Here is a 16,814-nt window from a genome sequence, read left to right as displayed (position 1 = left end):
CCCCCCTTTTTGATGGCCTTTACTTGTTTGAAAGGTGGAGGGGGGTGGGGTTGTTGACCTGAAGAATGTCTCAAGGAATGGTTTTAAATGATTGCTTCCTTGTACCTTTATCTGTGTCAGCGATTTCAACCGGCGCAACAAGAACGTGTAAAATGTGAACCCCCCAATAAAGCACAGAACCTGACTAATACCATCATTTCGGGAGCACGGACGCCTTTTCCTAGATGGTCAGGTTACAAAATTACAGCAGCCAACAAAGCAGCCGTAGTTGTGGGCGAGTCAAAATCGTACCTATTTTTCATGTCAGATCAGCAAATGCATGTTTTCGGTGTTCCGCGGTGTGTTGGGAAGCAGTGTACGCGCCATGAGGACAGAGGGGCCGACCCCGCTGAGCTGTGGGGTTCCAGAAAACGGGCCGTGAGGCCAGGACGCGCGATGGAACCGTTTCTTTGGACTGCCTCTCGGTGGGGCCACACGTTTCCCGCTGCAGGCGTCCAGAGGCACGGCCTCCCTGGCTGCGGCCCGACAGGTGCTGGGCGTGGGCTGCGGGTCCCGGTGCGGCCCGTTCACCCATTCATGACGAACTGCCAACCTGGGCTTTGGCTGCCAACCTGGGCTTAGCCCCCCGCTCCCCTAGGGGTGCAGGATGGGATCTCCCAAGGCTGCTGTGCCCTATAACCTCAGGTCCCCTGGCCCGGCGCCAGGGCAGGGGGCGTGGACTGAGGTTCTCCACACAAACCAGGGCGGGGGGTGTGCCTTGAGGTCACCTGACAAGCCCCGCCGGGTAGGGGACACGGCCTGAGGTTCCCTGTAAAGCGCCACCTGGTGGGGGGTGAGGCTTAAGGTCTCCCGGCCTGGCACTAGGGCGGGGGGAGCAGCATGAGGTCCCCTAGCCGAGCACCAGGATGGGACATGCACCTTGAGTTTCCCCGTCAAGCCCTGCCGGGTGGGGGACACAGCCTGAGGTTCCCTGTCAAGCTGCATGGGGGCTGGAGAGGGCATAGCCTCAGGTCCCCTGGCCTGGCACTGGGGCGGTGGGTGTGACTTGAGGTCCCCCAGCCTGATGTCAGGGTGAGAGGCTCGGCCTGAGGTCCCGTGAAGCCCTGCCAGGTGGGGGTGCGACCTGATGTCCCCTTTTTAGCCCCACAGGGGTGGGGGAGGGCGTAGCCTCAGATCCCTGGTGATTGCTCCTTAAGGCTCCTGATGGGAACTTGGCCTCAGCTGTGGGTGCAGCCATCTTTGTGACGGAGTGATGGTCACTTAGCATATTCCCTCTTTATTAGATAGGGTTATTTGATAGGATTAGCATGCTCTACCTCCGAGGGAGCACATGTCTCCCCACTCCTGTGAAGGTCATGTGGTTTGGGTTTGTCCTCCAGCCATTCCCCAAGGAAGAGATTACGATACAGATCTCTGTATTCCGAACTTTTTCTGAGTCTTTGACCCGCCCGGCCGCCCAATCCGGAATGCTGATGGGAATCAAGATCTTATCGGGAGGTTTGTAGCTCTGATGGGAATCAAGATCTTATCGGGACGATTGCAGTGTTTTATCGGGGCCATCAGCAGCCCTCCCAGTGGATCGTGAGCGAAGGTCAGAGCGTATATATCGGCAGCGCTGGCCCATCCCCGCACGCTCCAAACCTGAGCCTTCTGGAGGACTCGACGTGGGGAAGAACGCACGATGAGGTGGATCGTGTTCCTCAGCCTCCTGGCCCTCTCTGAGTGCCTGGTCACGTGAGTATGGGGACAGCTCCCTCCCGGCCTCTCTCTCATTGTCCCCTTATCCTTCGACCGCCCATGGGTGGACAAGGGAACATGGTGATTCATCCCCGTCTCGCTGTATTTTTTTATTTTTATTTTTGTTAATCCTCACCGGAGGTATTGTCCCATTGATTTTTAGGGAGAGTGGAAGGGAAGGGAAGAGACAGAGAGAAACATCGATGTGAGAGAGACACATCAATTGGTTGCCTCCTGCACGAGCCCTGACCAGGGCCTGGGCCAGGGAGGAGCCTGCAACCGAGGTACATGCCCTTGACCGGACTGGAACCCGGGACCCTTCGGTCAGCAGGTGGACGCTCTATCCACTGAGCAACACTGACAGGGCCACTTCTCCATGCATTGATGAGTAGCTAGCCACGTGCACTGTGGGGCCAGGGGTCCGGGGACAGGTCTGCGGGTTCCACAACGCCAGGCTGCCCCTGTGTGGATGGTGCCCCCAGGATTGCTCATGACACCACCTGAGCCGCTGTGTGGGTGGTCCCACTGGGGACAGCATTTCTCTCCCATTTGCTGCTCGCTCTCCTCCCCCCTCTCCCTCATCTACGTGTGCACCTGTCTCCACCTGTATCTCTCTCTTCTATCTCTCCGTCTCTTCCGATGTCTCTGTAGGCGGAATTCCGTGAGTTTTTCGTTCAGTTTAGATTCTTGCCTGCTCCCCTGTCCTCTGGTTTCCCTAATGTCTTCTCCATCTCCCGGCTCCTTCGCCCACCTCCAGCCTCCCCTCTGCCTGACCCTGAAGAAGCGCCCGGAGGGGTCCCCCGGGTCCCAGTTTTGCCTTAATGAGCAGGTGGCCACAGGCAGGTCACGAAGCCCTGCCTTTCAGGTTCCTCCAGTAACAGTGGGTGATCCCCACTGCGCTCCCTCCAGGGCTTCTTGGACAGGGAGCCGGTCAGATGACAATGGCGACAGCACTGGCTGTTCCCTTGGTCAGGGGCCTTCGGTCCATCCTCTCCCTCAAAACCCGAGACGCCCTGCAGCAGGCCTGTCCTCACCCCACTTCTTTACGATGGGGAAACGGAGGCTCCGCACGGGCATGTGGCTTCCCCGGGGCTGCAACAGGCCCTGCGCTCAGACCTGCGCCCACTGTCCGGCCTTTGCCTGCGTTTGCTGCGCGGCCTGCCCCGCATAAGATGGCCTGTGAACACCCTCAGGGAAGACGCGGTGCGACTCCAATGCCAGGCCTGGCGGCCACACTGAGCCTCAGGGTGGGGAGCTGCTGTCTTATCTGTTGTCTTTCCCGGAAGCATCCCTCTGACAAAGGTCAAGTCCATGCAGGAGAGCCTGCGCGAGAAGGACCTGCTGAAAGGCTACCTCCAGCGGCACCCCTACAGCCACGCCTACAAGTTCCTGAGCAGGAAGGGCGTCACTTTCCAACCCATGAGGAACTACCTGGACGTGAGTGTGGCAGGGCGCAGCCCGCAGCCTTCCCGAGGTGCTGGCCGAGCACTGGGGGTCTCCCAGGGGTGGGGGCCAGGAGGGGGGGCAGGGCTCCTGCAGGCAGCAAAGCTGGGGAGCAGGGGTCCCTCCCCAAAGAGAAGGCACTCCCCCCCTCCGTTCTTGGTCTGTGCTGACCGAGTCCAGCGCTGGTCAGGCGGCAGGCAGACATCCATCTGGGGCCAAGGACACGTCGCTGGGCCCTGCGGACCAGGTGCGGGTTGGGCAGAATCTGTTCCTTCTGAACAAGACGCACCGCTGCCTCCGCGGGGACTGCAGTTTGACACCCCAGGCAGAGGACGCTCAGCCTCCGCAGCCCCGAGAACGCCCCCAGCAAAGCGTCCCTGAGCCCCTGCAGTGTGGGAGGTAGAAAACGCCAGCAGTGTGGTTATGGCTGCCAACCACAGAGGGTCTGGCCTATTCTGCAGGAAGATAAACGCCAAATGAAAGGGCCGCCTGTGATAGTGACATAACCCGCGCTGAGCTGGGAGACAGTGGCCTGGGTGACCTGGGAGGGCTTCCCGGAGGAGGGAGCAGGCCAGCTGGGCCATGAAGGCTGCGAGGATTTAGAGAGCGGCAGGGAAAGAGGGAAACTTTCAATGAAGGCACCGCCTGAGCCGTGGCTGTGCGGTGGGTGGTGGGAAAGCATTTCCAGGAGACAGGGACGCCCTAACCGCCCTCCCCGCCCGGCAGCTGTACTACTTTGGCACCATCAGCATTGGAACGCCCCCTCAGAAGTTCAAGGTCATGTTTGACACGGGCTCAGCTGACTTGTGGGTGCCCTCCATCTACTGCTCCAGTCCTGCCTGTGGTGAGTGCCCGCACCCTCGCGGCACCCACCCCGGCCCTGGCCCGGCTCTGGCAGCTGAAGGACACTCGATCTGTATCCGCAGTGACACACAAAAACTTCATCCCTTGGTGGTCGTCCACCTTCCAGAGAACAGACCTGGAATTCGACATCGAGTACGAGTCCAGCAACGTGACCGGGTTACTGGGCTTCGACGACGTGCAGGTGAGTGGGAGCGGGAATGCGGCCGGGCGGGGCCTGGCGACCTCTGCTCACTGCTCACGGCACCAGATGCAGGGTCAGCTGGACCACCGTTTCCCCCAAAGTCCCCCAGCGGCTGGCCGTCTGCCTTGGGGAGACAGCGCCGTGCAGACAAGCCCCCGAGTGGCCAGGCCAGCGAGCGGTCATGGCACGAGAGGCGGGCATTTGCAGCTCTTGCCCGTGGTGAGCTCGAGGCTGGTTTTGCTGGGAGCAGGCGAGGTGAGGGCAAACCCATTTTTATTTGTTTTTTAAATATATATATTTTTATTAATTTCAGAGAGGAAGGGAGAGGGAGGGAGAATCATATCCATGATGAGAGAGAATCACTGACCAGCTACTTGCTGCAGGCCCCACTGGGGATCGAGCCCACAAGCCTGGCATGTGCCCTTGACCGGAATCGAACCGTGACCTCCTGGTTCGTAGGTCCTCGCTCAGCCACTGAGCCCCGCCAGCCGGGGGAAAACCCACTGTTACATTCCCAGATGGTGCCAGGCACGGTGCTGGGCACGTCCTGGTAACAATGGGTCCAATCCTGCAACACCCCCAGGGGCAGGCACTACTGCTACCTGCATGCAGAGCAGGGACCCGAGGGAGAGGGGGAGGGCCTGCCCACGGCCCACACCGGGAGCAGCACAGCGGGGGTGCGAGTCAGGGCTCGGCAGCTGTGGGGGATTTTCCGGGAGAGGGGAGAACGGATGGGGGTGTCCGGGGCCTGCCGAGGGCTCCAGACACCAGGGCAGGGAAGCAGGGCCACGGGTGCAGGACGGCCTGAGTAAAAGCTCTTACTTTGGGGGCCTCTGAGAATCTAAGAAAAACTGGGCTTCCTGCCCAAAGTGCCACACACACACACACACACACACACACACACACACACAGGTGCACACACACACACAGGTGCACACACACAAATATGTACGCACCCACATATATACAAATACATAAACACGCGCACACATATACACACACACAGGCACACATAGACACACACACGTGTTTCCCAGGAAGCCTTTGTTTTCGTTGATCGCAGAGAGGAAGGGAGAGGAGAGAGAGAGAGAGAAACATCCATGATGAGGGAGAATCATTGATCAGCTGCCTCCTACACGCCCCTTACTGGGATCCAGCCCACAACCCGTGAGTGGAATCGAACCCGGGACCCTTCAGTCTGCAGGCCAACACTGTATCCACTGAGCAAAGCGGGGAGGACCCCAGGCAGTCAGTCTTTTCACAAGAACTCGGCGGCCCTGTGTACGCCTGGGGTGTAGAACCCACAGGGAATCGCAGCGAATTCACTCGGTTTCCGCCACCAGATCCCGGGAACGCCAAACACTACACGCTCCGGCTCTCTGCTCATTGGGGCCTGCAAGGGGGAGCCGCTTGGCCCGCTCCCCAGTCGCCCCGCCGTACAGGGGGAAGGGGGTGTTTTACTGCCTGGGGTGCTGCTAGCAGGAAGGAGGGCGAAGGTTGGGCTCCTCAGCAATGCACAGTGCGTGCTGCTCCGGCACCTCCAGTGCAGCCGCACCTCAGCTGATGCCTGGGGTGCTGGTGGCATCACTCCCCCTTCCCCCCCTGGCCCAGCCCCAGTTCCGCTTCCCAACCTTCGCATGAGACCACCCTCTCCCCACAGATCGGGGACCTTGTGTGCAAATCCCAGGGATTTGCCCTGAGCTTGGAGTCCAGCGTGTCCTTGGAATACGAGGTCTTCGACGGCATCCTGGGCCTGGGCTACCCCGACATTGCCTTCATGAACACCACCCCGGTCTTCGACAGCATGTGGAACCAAAGCCTCATATCTGAGAACCTCTTCGCCTTCTACCTGAGCAGGTAAGCCTGGCTGGGCCCGCCCCTCCGCACACGCCTTCAGGCGCCTCAGAAACGGTAGATGACCGGTCCCCCGTTTCCTGAGGGCACTCTAGTCCAGGGTCAGCAAATAGTGGCCCCCGTCCACATGTGGCCGCCACCTGCTTTTATGAATGAAGTTTTACTGGAACACAGCCCTGCTCCTTCAGTCACATCCTGCCTGCGGCTGCTTCTGTGATACAATGGCAGCATCATGCATTTTCGATAGAGATCCTGCAGTCGGCGGAGCCCAAAATATTGACAATCTAGCATTTTTACTTTGTTTTATTTTTTGTTAATCGTCACCCGAAAGAGAGACACATCGATTGGTGGCCTCTGACATGCGCCCGGCCAGGGCCAGGGGTCGAGTCCGGGACCCTTCAGTCCGCAGGCCAATGCTGTGTACACTGAGCCAAACCAGCTAGGGCACAATCTAGCATTTTTTAAAGTTTACCGACCCCTGTACTTCTAGTCCCTCCTTGGACGGACGGGGAAACTGAGGAACTGAGGCTCAGAGAGGAGCTTTGCACAATATTGCCCAGCCACACACTGGTCGTGGTGGCACTCGAACTCGGCCGCAGGGCCGTCCCCTGTGGCGGGTGGTCAAGCCATCAGCAGGTCTCTAGTCCTGGGCCGGCACTGGAAAGGCTACCCTCCATGACGGGCTGAGGGTCTGGAGCGGGTGGAGGGAGCACACAGGCCGGAGGGACCCGGCGGGCAGACCGTGTGCAGGATGCGGAGTGTGGGTGAGGCTGTGGGCTCTGTGGGGGCCTGAGCTCCAGCCTCTGCAGCATGTGCTGAGTCTCTGGGGTGTTTGTACCGAGTCTAGGAGGTGAGCCGTTTAACAAATATCCACTGAGCTCCTACTATGCGCTGGGTACTGCTCTGTGCACTAGACGCAGACAGGTGAGAGGGAGGAGTGGCCGACAGTGAGCGAGGAAGTAGATAAGAGGAAACATCCCACATGCGGGTGGAAACTGGCTGTGGGAAAGCGGTAAAACGCGGTGACAGAACCACAGAGGTGGGAGCGTGGTGTCCGACGGGCAGGGCTGGGACCTCTCTGCACGAGGCCTGGCGATGGGGGAGGAGGCCCAGGGGCAATAGAGGACCAGCAGGGCAGTGTGGCTGGAGCGGGGAGGGAGGGAGGGAGGGCAGGCCAAGGGCGGAGGGGAGAGTGAGGGGCAGGCAGGGGCACGGCCGCCCAGGGCTTTGTTTTAGGTGGGAGTGGAGGCCTCTGGCAGCGGCCTAGGCAGGGAGCAGACCTGATCCCACCAATGTTTCTGAAAGCTCCCCAGGCGCTGGCTGGAGAATGATGGACCGGAGAGGAGGCAGGGAGGCCAGGGACGAGGCTGCTCAGCCTCTTTGGAGAGAGAGAGCCGGAGCTGGACCAGGGAGGCGGGAAAGGGGGGAGCCGTGGAGGAGTCAGGACTCAGGGGGAAGGGAAAGGCCTCGGGATGTGCTGATCGCTTCGATGCAGCCGGAGGGGGAGGTGGGCAGGGGTGTTTCCTTCCCCTCAGCCAGGTTTTCCCGAGCCTGGGACCGGCGGCTGCACTGCAGGAACCAGTGCAAAACGAAAATGTGGGGCCTCTTGTTCAAAAACTACGAGGGATTTCAGGACGGGGCAGCGGGCCGTGGGGCCACAGTGAGGTGGGCGCCGTGGGTGGCGTGTCGCAGGCCTGTGAGCCAGCCTGGGGGAGCCTGAGTGTCTGCCTGGGCCCCTGAGCCTCCGGCCACGCCTCGAGGGCTTGGGGTGGGGGGGCGGCCAGGATCTGGCCGGCTTCAGAGAGGTCGGTGGCCAAAGCCCAGACAGAATCTCAAGTTCAAACCTTGGCTTTGCTCCCCAGTAGCCATGGGACTGACTTGGGCTGTGCTCAGCCCTCCAGTCCAGTTCCTATCGGTACAGTGGGGGTCCCAGCAGTGGCTGCTCCGCGGGGCCCAGTGCTGTGTGGCTGGGTGGCCGCTGGTCAGTGCACCCCTCGCTCACTGAGCTGGAGAAACGCCACCCACCGTCCTCCCCTCATAAAAGCACCTCCCCCACCCACCCCCAGCAACAAGAAGAACGGCAGCGTGGTGATGTTTGGCGGTGTGGACCACTCCTACTACCGGGGCGAGCTCCAGTGGGTGCCGGTGAGCGAGCAGGGCTACTGGCAGATCACTGTGGACAGGTAAGCCCCCCCATGCCCTGCTGAGGGCCACGCCAGTGACAGCCGCACCTGCACATGCACACGCACATGCAGACACAGATACACAGACTCATACAGACACAGAGAAACGCACAGGCACGCTCACCAACATGGGCTCATAACCGCCCTGACCAGGGTCCTGACCAGAGAAACGGATCGGCCGCGTCACGGAGCAGCAGGAGAGGGACAGACCCGGGACCGAGCCGTCAGGGCGGTGGCTGGGGCAGCGAGGGGGGGCTGCACCCCGCAGACCGGGGCAAGCGCAGTGAGAAAGGGTCAAGGAGAATTCCACCTTCTGAACACGGACATCCCAGGAGCCTGGGGGGAGAGGGGGTGAGGCGGGGGGGGAATAACACCCCCTCCCACGTCTCCGAGCACCTGCTTCCCGGGAACCTCCGTCTTTACCGTGTGGCCTTCATAACCAGTCGCACAGCAGGTCGTGTCTCCCGGTGACCGCATTCCTTCACGCGCCCTGTCATTCCCTCGGCAAACACCATCGAGCATGTCTGTGCGCTGGGCATGGGCGCTAAAGGGGCAGAGGGCACAGCTTGCTCTCCCGACTAGGAGGGCAGACACGCATGAGCCACCACATCAAACCAATCAGGGTTCCCACCCCGATGCACCCTGGAAACCAGGAAGGCTCTGCGGGTCTAGTCTGGGGGAGGAGAGGGGCCTGATCTAATCTGGGGGGAACACTTCCCTGAAAAAGTGATGACTGATCTGGACCCTGGAGGTCAGGAGAGATCAGCCAGACAAAGGGGCTGGGGTGGGTCTAGGAAGGGTGACAGCGCGTGCAAAGGCCCTGGGGCACAAACAGCACAATGCATTCAGACCTGAGAGGAAGCCCGGGAAGGTCAGTGTGGCCGGAATACAGGGAGACATAGGCCAGCGGGAGCTGCAGGCTGTTCTGCAGGCGGCCAGAGTGGAGGGGGGGGCCGCGGTGGGAGATGCCACAAGTGACCCTGGCGCCTGCTCTGTCCCTCAGCATCTCCATGGACGGGAAGGTCGTGGCCTGTCCCAACAGCTGCCAGGCCATTTTGGATACTGGGACCTCGCTGGTGATTGGCCCAGCCAACGCCATCCTCAACATTCTGAGGAACATCAGCGCCAATACCACCAGATCCGGCGAGGTGAGGGGTCACGCCCAGGGTCACCCCGGGCTCCCCACGCACAGAAGGACCTGCAGGGCCACCCTCCCTCTCCCTCTCTCTCTGACAGTACATCGTCAGCTGCGATGCCATCCAGAGCCTGCCTGACATCATCTTCACCATCAATGGCGTCGTGTACCCGGTGCCAGCCAGCGCCTACATCCGGAGGGTGAGGGGCCCGTCCTGGGGGCTGCTCTCAGATCTGGGACTGGAGGGACCTTGGGGCCTTGGCTCGGAGCGGCCCCCTGGAGGCCAGGCCGTGCCAGTGCAGATGCTGCCAGGCAGCCCTGGCTAGGAGGGCACCTCCCACAGCACAGCCTCTTGACAGAAGGGGGTCTGGCACCCATCGCCCTCCGAGAACTTCGAGCGGCCTCCCCTGCTGGCTCGGGGCCGGGCTCCAGGAGAGGGCGCGCTAATGGCCTCGCCCTCAGAGAGCGTCCGTTCAACCCAGGCACTCGGACCGATGGACAGGAAACGTAGGCAGTAACCCCGGAGTCAGGCAAAGAGTAGGGATAGTGGGGCTGGCTGTGGACAGTCCCCGTGTCGCCCCTTAATCAGGCACTGTATTCCCTCCCATCTCCAAGTGTCCTGACTTGGGTGATAGATCATATGTTCACCCTAGTCCTAGGGTGCAAATGCCCCTGCTAGGCCCAGTTCCCTGTCTGAGAAATGGGGAGCAAGCCCCCCTTTGTGGGGTTGGGAGACGCTCACATGGACAAAGGTGTGCAGTGACCGGGCAGTGCCTGGCACATAGTCGAGGCTCAAGAAGTGCCAGTTCCGCTCGGTGTACCGAGGAGGCGTGGGGTAGCCCACGGAGAGAGCAACTGAAAATCTCTCAGCCCGAACCCTGCAGGGACCCCGGGAGTCATGCCAGGAGAACCCCGTTGGTCTGTGTGCGGAGGCTGAAGACACAGGGAGCCCCGGGGAAGCCTCCCCACCCAGCCGGCAGTGCCAAGGAGGGGGCATGGGCCGGGAATGCTGCCGATGCGCTGGGCTCAGTCTTGGAGGACGAGCGGGGTCAAGGGGAGCAGGCGGGGATTCTCTCAGAGCAAAGAGCCGAGGGGAGGGCGCAGGGGAAGGTGGGATAAAGCTGCCGCCAGGCCCGATGGGAGACGGCCCGCGAGGGCGGCTGAGGGCTGTGCTTCCTCCCCTGCAGAAGCGGACGGGCATCTGCTACCCCAACTTGGACATGGACAGCCCGGACGGCTCCAGTCGATGGATCCTGGGGGACGTGTTCCTACGGCTCTATTTCACCGTCTTCAATCGGGCCAACAACACGATCGGCTTGGCTCCTGCGAAGGCATAGACGTGGGCGCTGCTCCTGGAGTCGGCCGGCCCGCCCCAAGGACTCACACACTCCCTGTGTCCCGCCCAGGGGAACCCACTACAGCTGTGTCTGGGGCTTTGCAAGCCATATTCTCAGTGGAAAAGGAAGGACCTCATTTGCGCTCAGCGGTGTGGCTCAGTGGATTGAGCCTCGTCCCACGCACTCAGAGGTCACCGGGTCCATTCCTGGTCAGGGCACATGTCCATGAGGTTGCGGGCTCGATCCCCAGGAGGGGGCATGCAGTAGGCAGTCCATCGATGTTTCTCTCTCATCGATGTATCTCTCTCCCTTTCTCTCCCTCTAAAAAATCATATAAACATTGATTTAAAAAAAATATTGACTTTTAATAAACGGTGTCATTTTCAATGGTGCTCATAGGAATGGTGCCTCTGCTTGGGTCTGGGAAGTGCGTCAGAGGCAGGCAGGGCTCTCGAATATCGTCTGGACCAACAGGGAGGGATCCCGACTCCAAGGGGCTTAATCGGAAAGGACCCGAACAGGGATGCCCGGGACCCAGGATGCGGAACCACAGCAGGTCCGCAGAGCGTGGTGGCTGCGCCCAAGAAATCAAAACCCACCAGCCCACTGTGTCTCCTCCCTCTGCCTCTGCCCTTCCGTCACCTTTGATTCTTCTCCTGCCAGCCTTCTCTTGGCAGCCTGCTCCAGGCAAAGGGCTCTGCCACCGGCTCCCCCCTCCAGCCTTTGACATCCCGAAGGCTTGGAAATGAGCAGGGCACCGGGAAGGGGTCTGATTGGTCCACCTCAGGTCATGTGTCCAGCCCTGGACCAGTCATGTGGCAGGCATGGGGCGCTATGATTGGCCCCACTTGGTCACAGGGCCTCTGCGCTGGATGGTGATTGACAGTTTCCTCCAGAACCACTGGCTGGAGCTGGGTGGGGCGGTCCCCAGAAGAGCAGAGGATGCTGTAGGACTCAGGGGTCGCCAACCTTTCGGCTTCAGGGACCACCAGTGGCCCGGACCGTAGGATGGCGACGTTGGCTGTGGGTGACAGAAGAATTTGTGGCTGCCCCTCCAACTCCGCCACCCCTCACAGCCGTGTTTTAGAAGAAGGTTGAATGCTATGAGAGCATTCTAATAGGACATTAGGAGAAAAGGACACAATCCGAAACAGCAGGGTTACAGGTTCACGAAGCGCCTGGAAGACAGGGCCGCGCAGCACAGCCAAGCAGAGCCCAGGGCTGTCTGGTCCGGGTTCAAGTCCCAGCTCTGACGCGTACATACCAGGCGCATAGTAGGGCCTCAATAAGTACAGTCCTGTGACCGGTCCTGTGACCTTAGGTCAGCTCACTCTGGACATCTGTTTTCTATTCTGTAATTCAGAGCTAAGAATAGCTCCTCCCTCATTAGTCATCAGGGAAACGCAAATGAAATCCACAATGAGCTCTCCCTCCACACCTGGGAGTGGCCTCCCGCAGACACAAACGCCAGCACGGGTCGGTGAGACGTGGAGCCCGTGCCCTTAGTGTGCATGTCAGATGGTACAGCCACTGTAGGAGACAATATGGCGATGCCTCGGAAAGTGAAACACAGAATGTTTATAAGACCCCAAGCAACCCCACTTCTGGATTTTTGTCCCAAAGAATTAAAATCAGGATCTGGAAGACAGCCGCACCGCGGAGCCGTTACCGCGTTGTTCACAACAGCCAACACGTGGAAACAGGCAAGCGCCCATCCACCGACGCGTGGGTGAAGGACCCGCGCACAGACGTCGATGGAGCAGTGCTCGGCCATGAGGAGGAGAGCCCCTGCCATCGGCAGCAGGCTGGGACCCGCGGGCTTACGCTAAGGGCGGTGAGCCAGTCCAGAGGGTGAACCCTATGAGCCCAGGTCCCTGAGGCGCCTTCCATCGTCAGGCTCACAGAAGCAGAGCGGGCCATGGTGGCTGTCAGGGTGAGGGGAAGGGGGGGGCTGCTATCCAACAGGTAGATTGCAGTAATGCGGGCTATGCAAGGTGAATGCGTCTAGGGGTCTGTTATGGAACACTGTGCCTATAGGTAACAATACTCCATTGTGCAGCTGAGTTTTGTTGAGTCCTGCCCAGTGTGGCTCCGTGGTCAGAGTGTTGGCCTGCACGCTGACGGGTCACAGGTTCAATTCCCAGTCAGGAGGATGTCCCTCAGTTGCAGGTTCAATGCTGACCCCGGTCCAGCATGTGCAGAAGGTAACCAATCGATGTTTCTCTCACATCAATGATTCTCTGACTCGCCCCCTCCCTTCTTCCCCCACTTCCACTCTCTCTAAAAATCAATGGAAAAAACATCCTCTGATGAGAATTAGAAAATTTATATCAAGAGGGTAGCTTTCATGTTAAATGTTCTTACTGCAATAAAAAACAATCTATACTAATGAAAGAGAAATATGCAAATTGACTCTACATCCACGCTTACCATCAGCCAATCAGGAGTAAGTATGCAAATTAACTTAACAAATATGGTGGGTTAATCTGCATACGTAGGCATGGAGCAGAGGGCAGGACAGGGCGCCTGCTATGAGGGGAAGGGCGGAGAGCGGGGGCAGAGAAAGCTACAGGAGCCGCACTCCAGCCGTGAGCGAGGACTTGCAGGCTCCCGGGTGGCCAGGAGTGAAGCCACGGGAAGGAAGGCCTATTCTCACAGGAATCTTCGTGCAACGGGCCTCTAGTTAATTAATAACAACAGTATCTTCTCTTGTAGTTGGGGCAAGGGCAGGGTTGGAAATGAAGGTTGGCTATTAATGTGTATGGCTTTGCTTTTTGGGGTATCAAAAATGTTCTCAAATTAAATCATGGGATGGCCGTACAGCTCCATGAGTATCCTAAATCATACCGAACTACATGCCTGAAATGGTGGCTTTTATGAGGTGGGAAACACACCTCAATCAGGCTGCACCAATACAACACCTAAGAGAATGACAGGAAAAGCCAGTCCCACCTTCTCGGTCTGTGGGGAAGATTCCAGGCGTTAACCTACAGAAAGCCTTTGGGCAGTGTGTGTCCCTCCGCAGCATGAACTACTGCTAACGTCACACACACGGCAGAGAAAGACAACGTGTGTATGACAACAGTCAGACCCAGGAGCAGCACGTGGGCGATCGCTCCTCTCATCTGATGCTTTTATTATTATTTTTTCAGTGCCAGCTTTTAAGATCAGGAAAATGTCAAGCATCGTTCCCTAAAGGACAGAGGTGTCTGCCCAGGTGAGTGGCTCAGCGGCTGAGCACCCACCTAGGAACCCGGAGGTCATGGTTCGATTCCCCGTCAGGGCACATGCCTGGGTTGTGGGCTTGGCACCACTGGGGGGCGCGCAGGAGGCAGCCGATCAGTGATTCTCTCTCATCATTGCTGTGTGTGTCTCTCTGTCTCCCTTCCTCTCTGAAATCAATTTAAACAACAAAAAAAAAAGTGTCCACTAAAAGAACGGACAGTTTTCATGGATGAGACTCGCTTATCGGTTACCCTGGCAACTCCCAGCCCCTCCTCCCGGCTCTCTCCTGGGCATCACTTCCTGGCCCTCCACCCCCAAGGAGAAGCGTGGTCCAGAGAGGGAATCTGTCGGGCAGACCTGGGTTCACCTCTCAGGCACTCACTGGCCATATGACCTCATGGGAATTTAACTCCCCCAGCCTCCGTTTGCTCATCTGTAAATTGGGGACATTCTCAACCCCATGGGGCTCCCATGCAAAGCACATGGGAACATGCATTCGGTGTCTGGGGCTCCTCAAATGAGTCATGGTCTGTGCCCGGGGACCAGCGTGGCCAGGGCAGACCGCACCGAGGAGGGGGCAGTGCAGAAGGACAGCTGATTATGAAGAAGGGCCAGCCGTGCAGAGCGCTGGGAGAAGAACATTCCAGACGGGCAACAGCGATTGCAAAGGCCCACGGTAACCAAGCCCAGGAAATGGCTACTTCTCCAGTCGTCCTTCCACCCCGGACGCACCGGGTATCAGGCCGCAGGCACCCTCACGGTGACCTCATCAGACACTTGGCGAGTGAGTTACCAGCAATGCGTCACCCCCTCCCAGAACAGCAGCTCCGTGCTGCGTGCAACCTGAGGGCAGAGCAGGGCTATCAACACAAGGAGTTCTCCACCACGCCCGAGGCACAGTGACAGCGCACTGATGACTGGCCTCTTGCTCGCGCTCCTGGCGAAAGCCCGGCACCCGCAGGACCAGGGGTGCTGTGCGCTCTCCCCTAGGGGTCCTGGGGCCCAGGAGTGGCCGTTCCCGGGCAGAACCTGGTTCCTCTCTTCCTTCCCAACAGGTGGCCACGGGCATCAGCAGGAGCGCCTGACCCTGAGGCCGGACCTCTACCTGCCGTTAGCTGGGACCCAGGTGATGCCCAGCCTTGCCCAAGGTGCCCCAGCCCGCTCGCTCTCTCGCTCTGAAATCATTTATTTATTTATTTATTTATTTATTTATTTATTTATTTATTTATTTCGGAGCAGGAGAAAGAGACAAACATCAATGATGAGAGAGAATCATTGACTGGCTGCCTCCTACGTGTGCCCTGATCGGGGATTGAACCGTGACCTCCTGGTTCATAGGTCGGCGCTCAGCCTGTCTCCACGTCAGGAGACTGGACTTGTTCCACACTGAGTGTCAGTGACGGCCAGACACCCGGTGGCCGGACCCTGACCTCCTGGCACTGCCGCCCTGGAGCGGGATGGGGTGGCAGACAGGTGCCGTTTAACTGCCATCATGAGCTGGAGAGCCCTGGGCCTGCCCCGTGGACAGCTGCCACGCAACTCGGTGGGCTCGACAGGATCGTCAAACGGAGGGGCTATCAATGGAGGGGGGGCTCTCCAATAGAAACCTGCGCTGGGCCCGGCGTGGTGGCCTAGTGGTTGACCAGGAGGTCACAGTCCGATTCCTGGTCAGGGCACATGCCGGGGTGCACAGGCAGCAGCCAATTGATGACTCTCTCTCATCACTGAGGTTTCTCTCTCTCTCTCTCCCTCTGCCTTCCTCTCTGAAATTAATAAAAATATTTACTAAAAACAAAACAAAACCATGAAACCCAAGCTGGGTGAGAGATCGCCTCTCCTAACGGCGTGGATGCCAACACCAGGGCTCCGGTCCGGGGCCTGCAGGAAGGCGAGAGCCATGAGGCACGGTTTTCATGCTCCACTGACCTGCCGACCCCCTCCATGTCCAGCACAGGGTCCCCCAGCACAGGGTGCCAGAGGCGCAGTGGCACGGGGCACCGAGCTCCATCCTGCCCAGGCCTCTTCCCCACCCCGGGCCGGGGCCTGGCCGGCGGCCTTCTCTGTTACTCGGCTCTGCACCCCCTTCCCTTCCAAGGACCCGCGGCTCACTGCTTGGCGGCTGCTGCCCAGGCCTGTGCCTCCCCCTGCGGCAAAGCAGAGGCAGCGATTTCCCTCAGCGTTTCCTCATTCCTCCCACCTCCAGGCCCTGACGTGGCTCCCCACTTCTCCAGCTGGACCACGGCCCAGCCCCAGGGGTGGCGGGTCCGGTTCAGGAGGAGCGGGAAACGGGCAGGTGAGGCTCGCGGACTGGCCCTGAAGGCTGCCTTGTCCTCCGCTTGGGCCCCTCGGGGCATCGATACAGACAGACGCTCCAAATGACAGTGTTTAAGCCTTTTGTCCCTTCCAACATAAGAGCTTTCAAAACAGAGTGTCACGAGGCTTTGTTTCATCATTCAGCATCAAACGGACAACGTTCTTCCTCTCCGCCCAGGCTGCCAGCGCCGGAGGCCGGGAGCCCCGCTGCCAGGGGCCGAGCTGGGTGTCAGCTGTGTCTCACATCACGGGGGGCAGGGGCAGGCACCCTCGTGACCCCACCTCAACCAAGTCACCTCCCAGGGGCCCCGTCACCTGTTGCATCCTTTTGGGAGTGAGGCTCCAACATGACTTGGAGGGGGGACACCGTGCGATGCACAGCAGCTATGCACATCCCTTCTCTCTAGACCCTCACTTCCAGGCCTTTACCCTTTCTTCGTTTTGCTGTGATAGTATCAGCAGAGGGCATCACTGCACAGAATACACAGGTGTCCGTCCAAGATGTAAGCTCATGCTTTGAATAGTGATAAAGGCAGTGTTTA

The 16,814-nt window shown here is 59.3% G+C and overlaps 1 protein-coding gene across 1 annotated transcript; it reads left to right on the top strand.

Annotated features, from left to right (window-relative positions):
• Positions 1 to 1,681: 1,681 nt before the first annotated feature.
• On the top strand, positions 1,682 to 10,734 carry LOC308233804 (pepsin F-like; the record flags this gene model as incomplete). Its single annotated transcript, XM_080640757.1, has 9 exons — positions 1,682 to 1,734; positions 3,024 to 3,174; positions 3,907 to 4,024; positions 4,107 to 4,225; positions 5,886 to 6,082; positions 8,146 to 8,262; positions 9,266 to 9,410; positions 9,499 to 9,597; positions 10,585 to 10,734. The coding sequence occupies 9 exons, from the start codon at positions 1,682 to 1,684 to the stop codon at positions 10,732 to 10,734; spliced, it is 1,149 nt and encodes a 382-aa protein (XP_080496883.1).
• Between the last annotated feature and the right edge of the window lie 6,080 nt (positions 10,735 to 16,814).

Source organism: Plecotus auritus, assembly GCF_963455305.1.
Source record: "Plecotus auritus genome assembly, chromosome: 9".
NCBI lineage: Eukaryota > Metazoa > Chordata > Mammalia > Chiroptera > Vespertilionidae > Plecotus > Plecotus auritus.
Note: the sequence above shows the minus strand (reverse complement) of the source record. Positions and strands in the feature narration are given on the sequence as shown.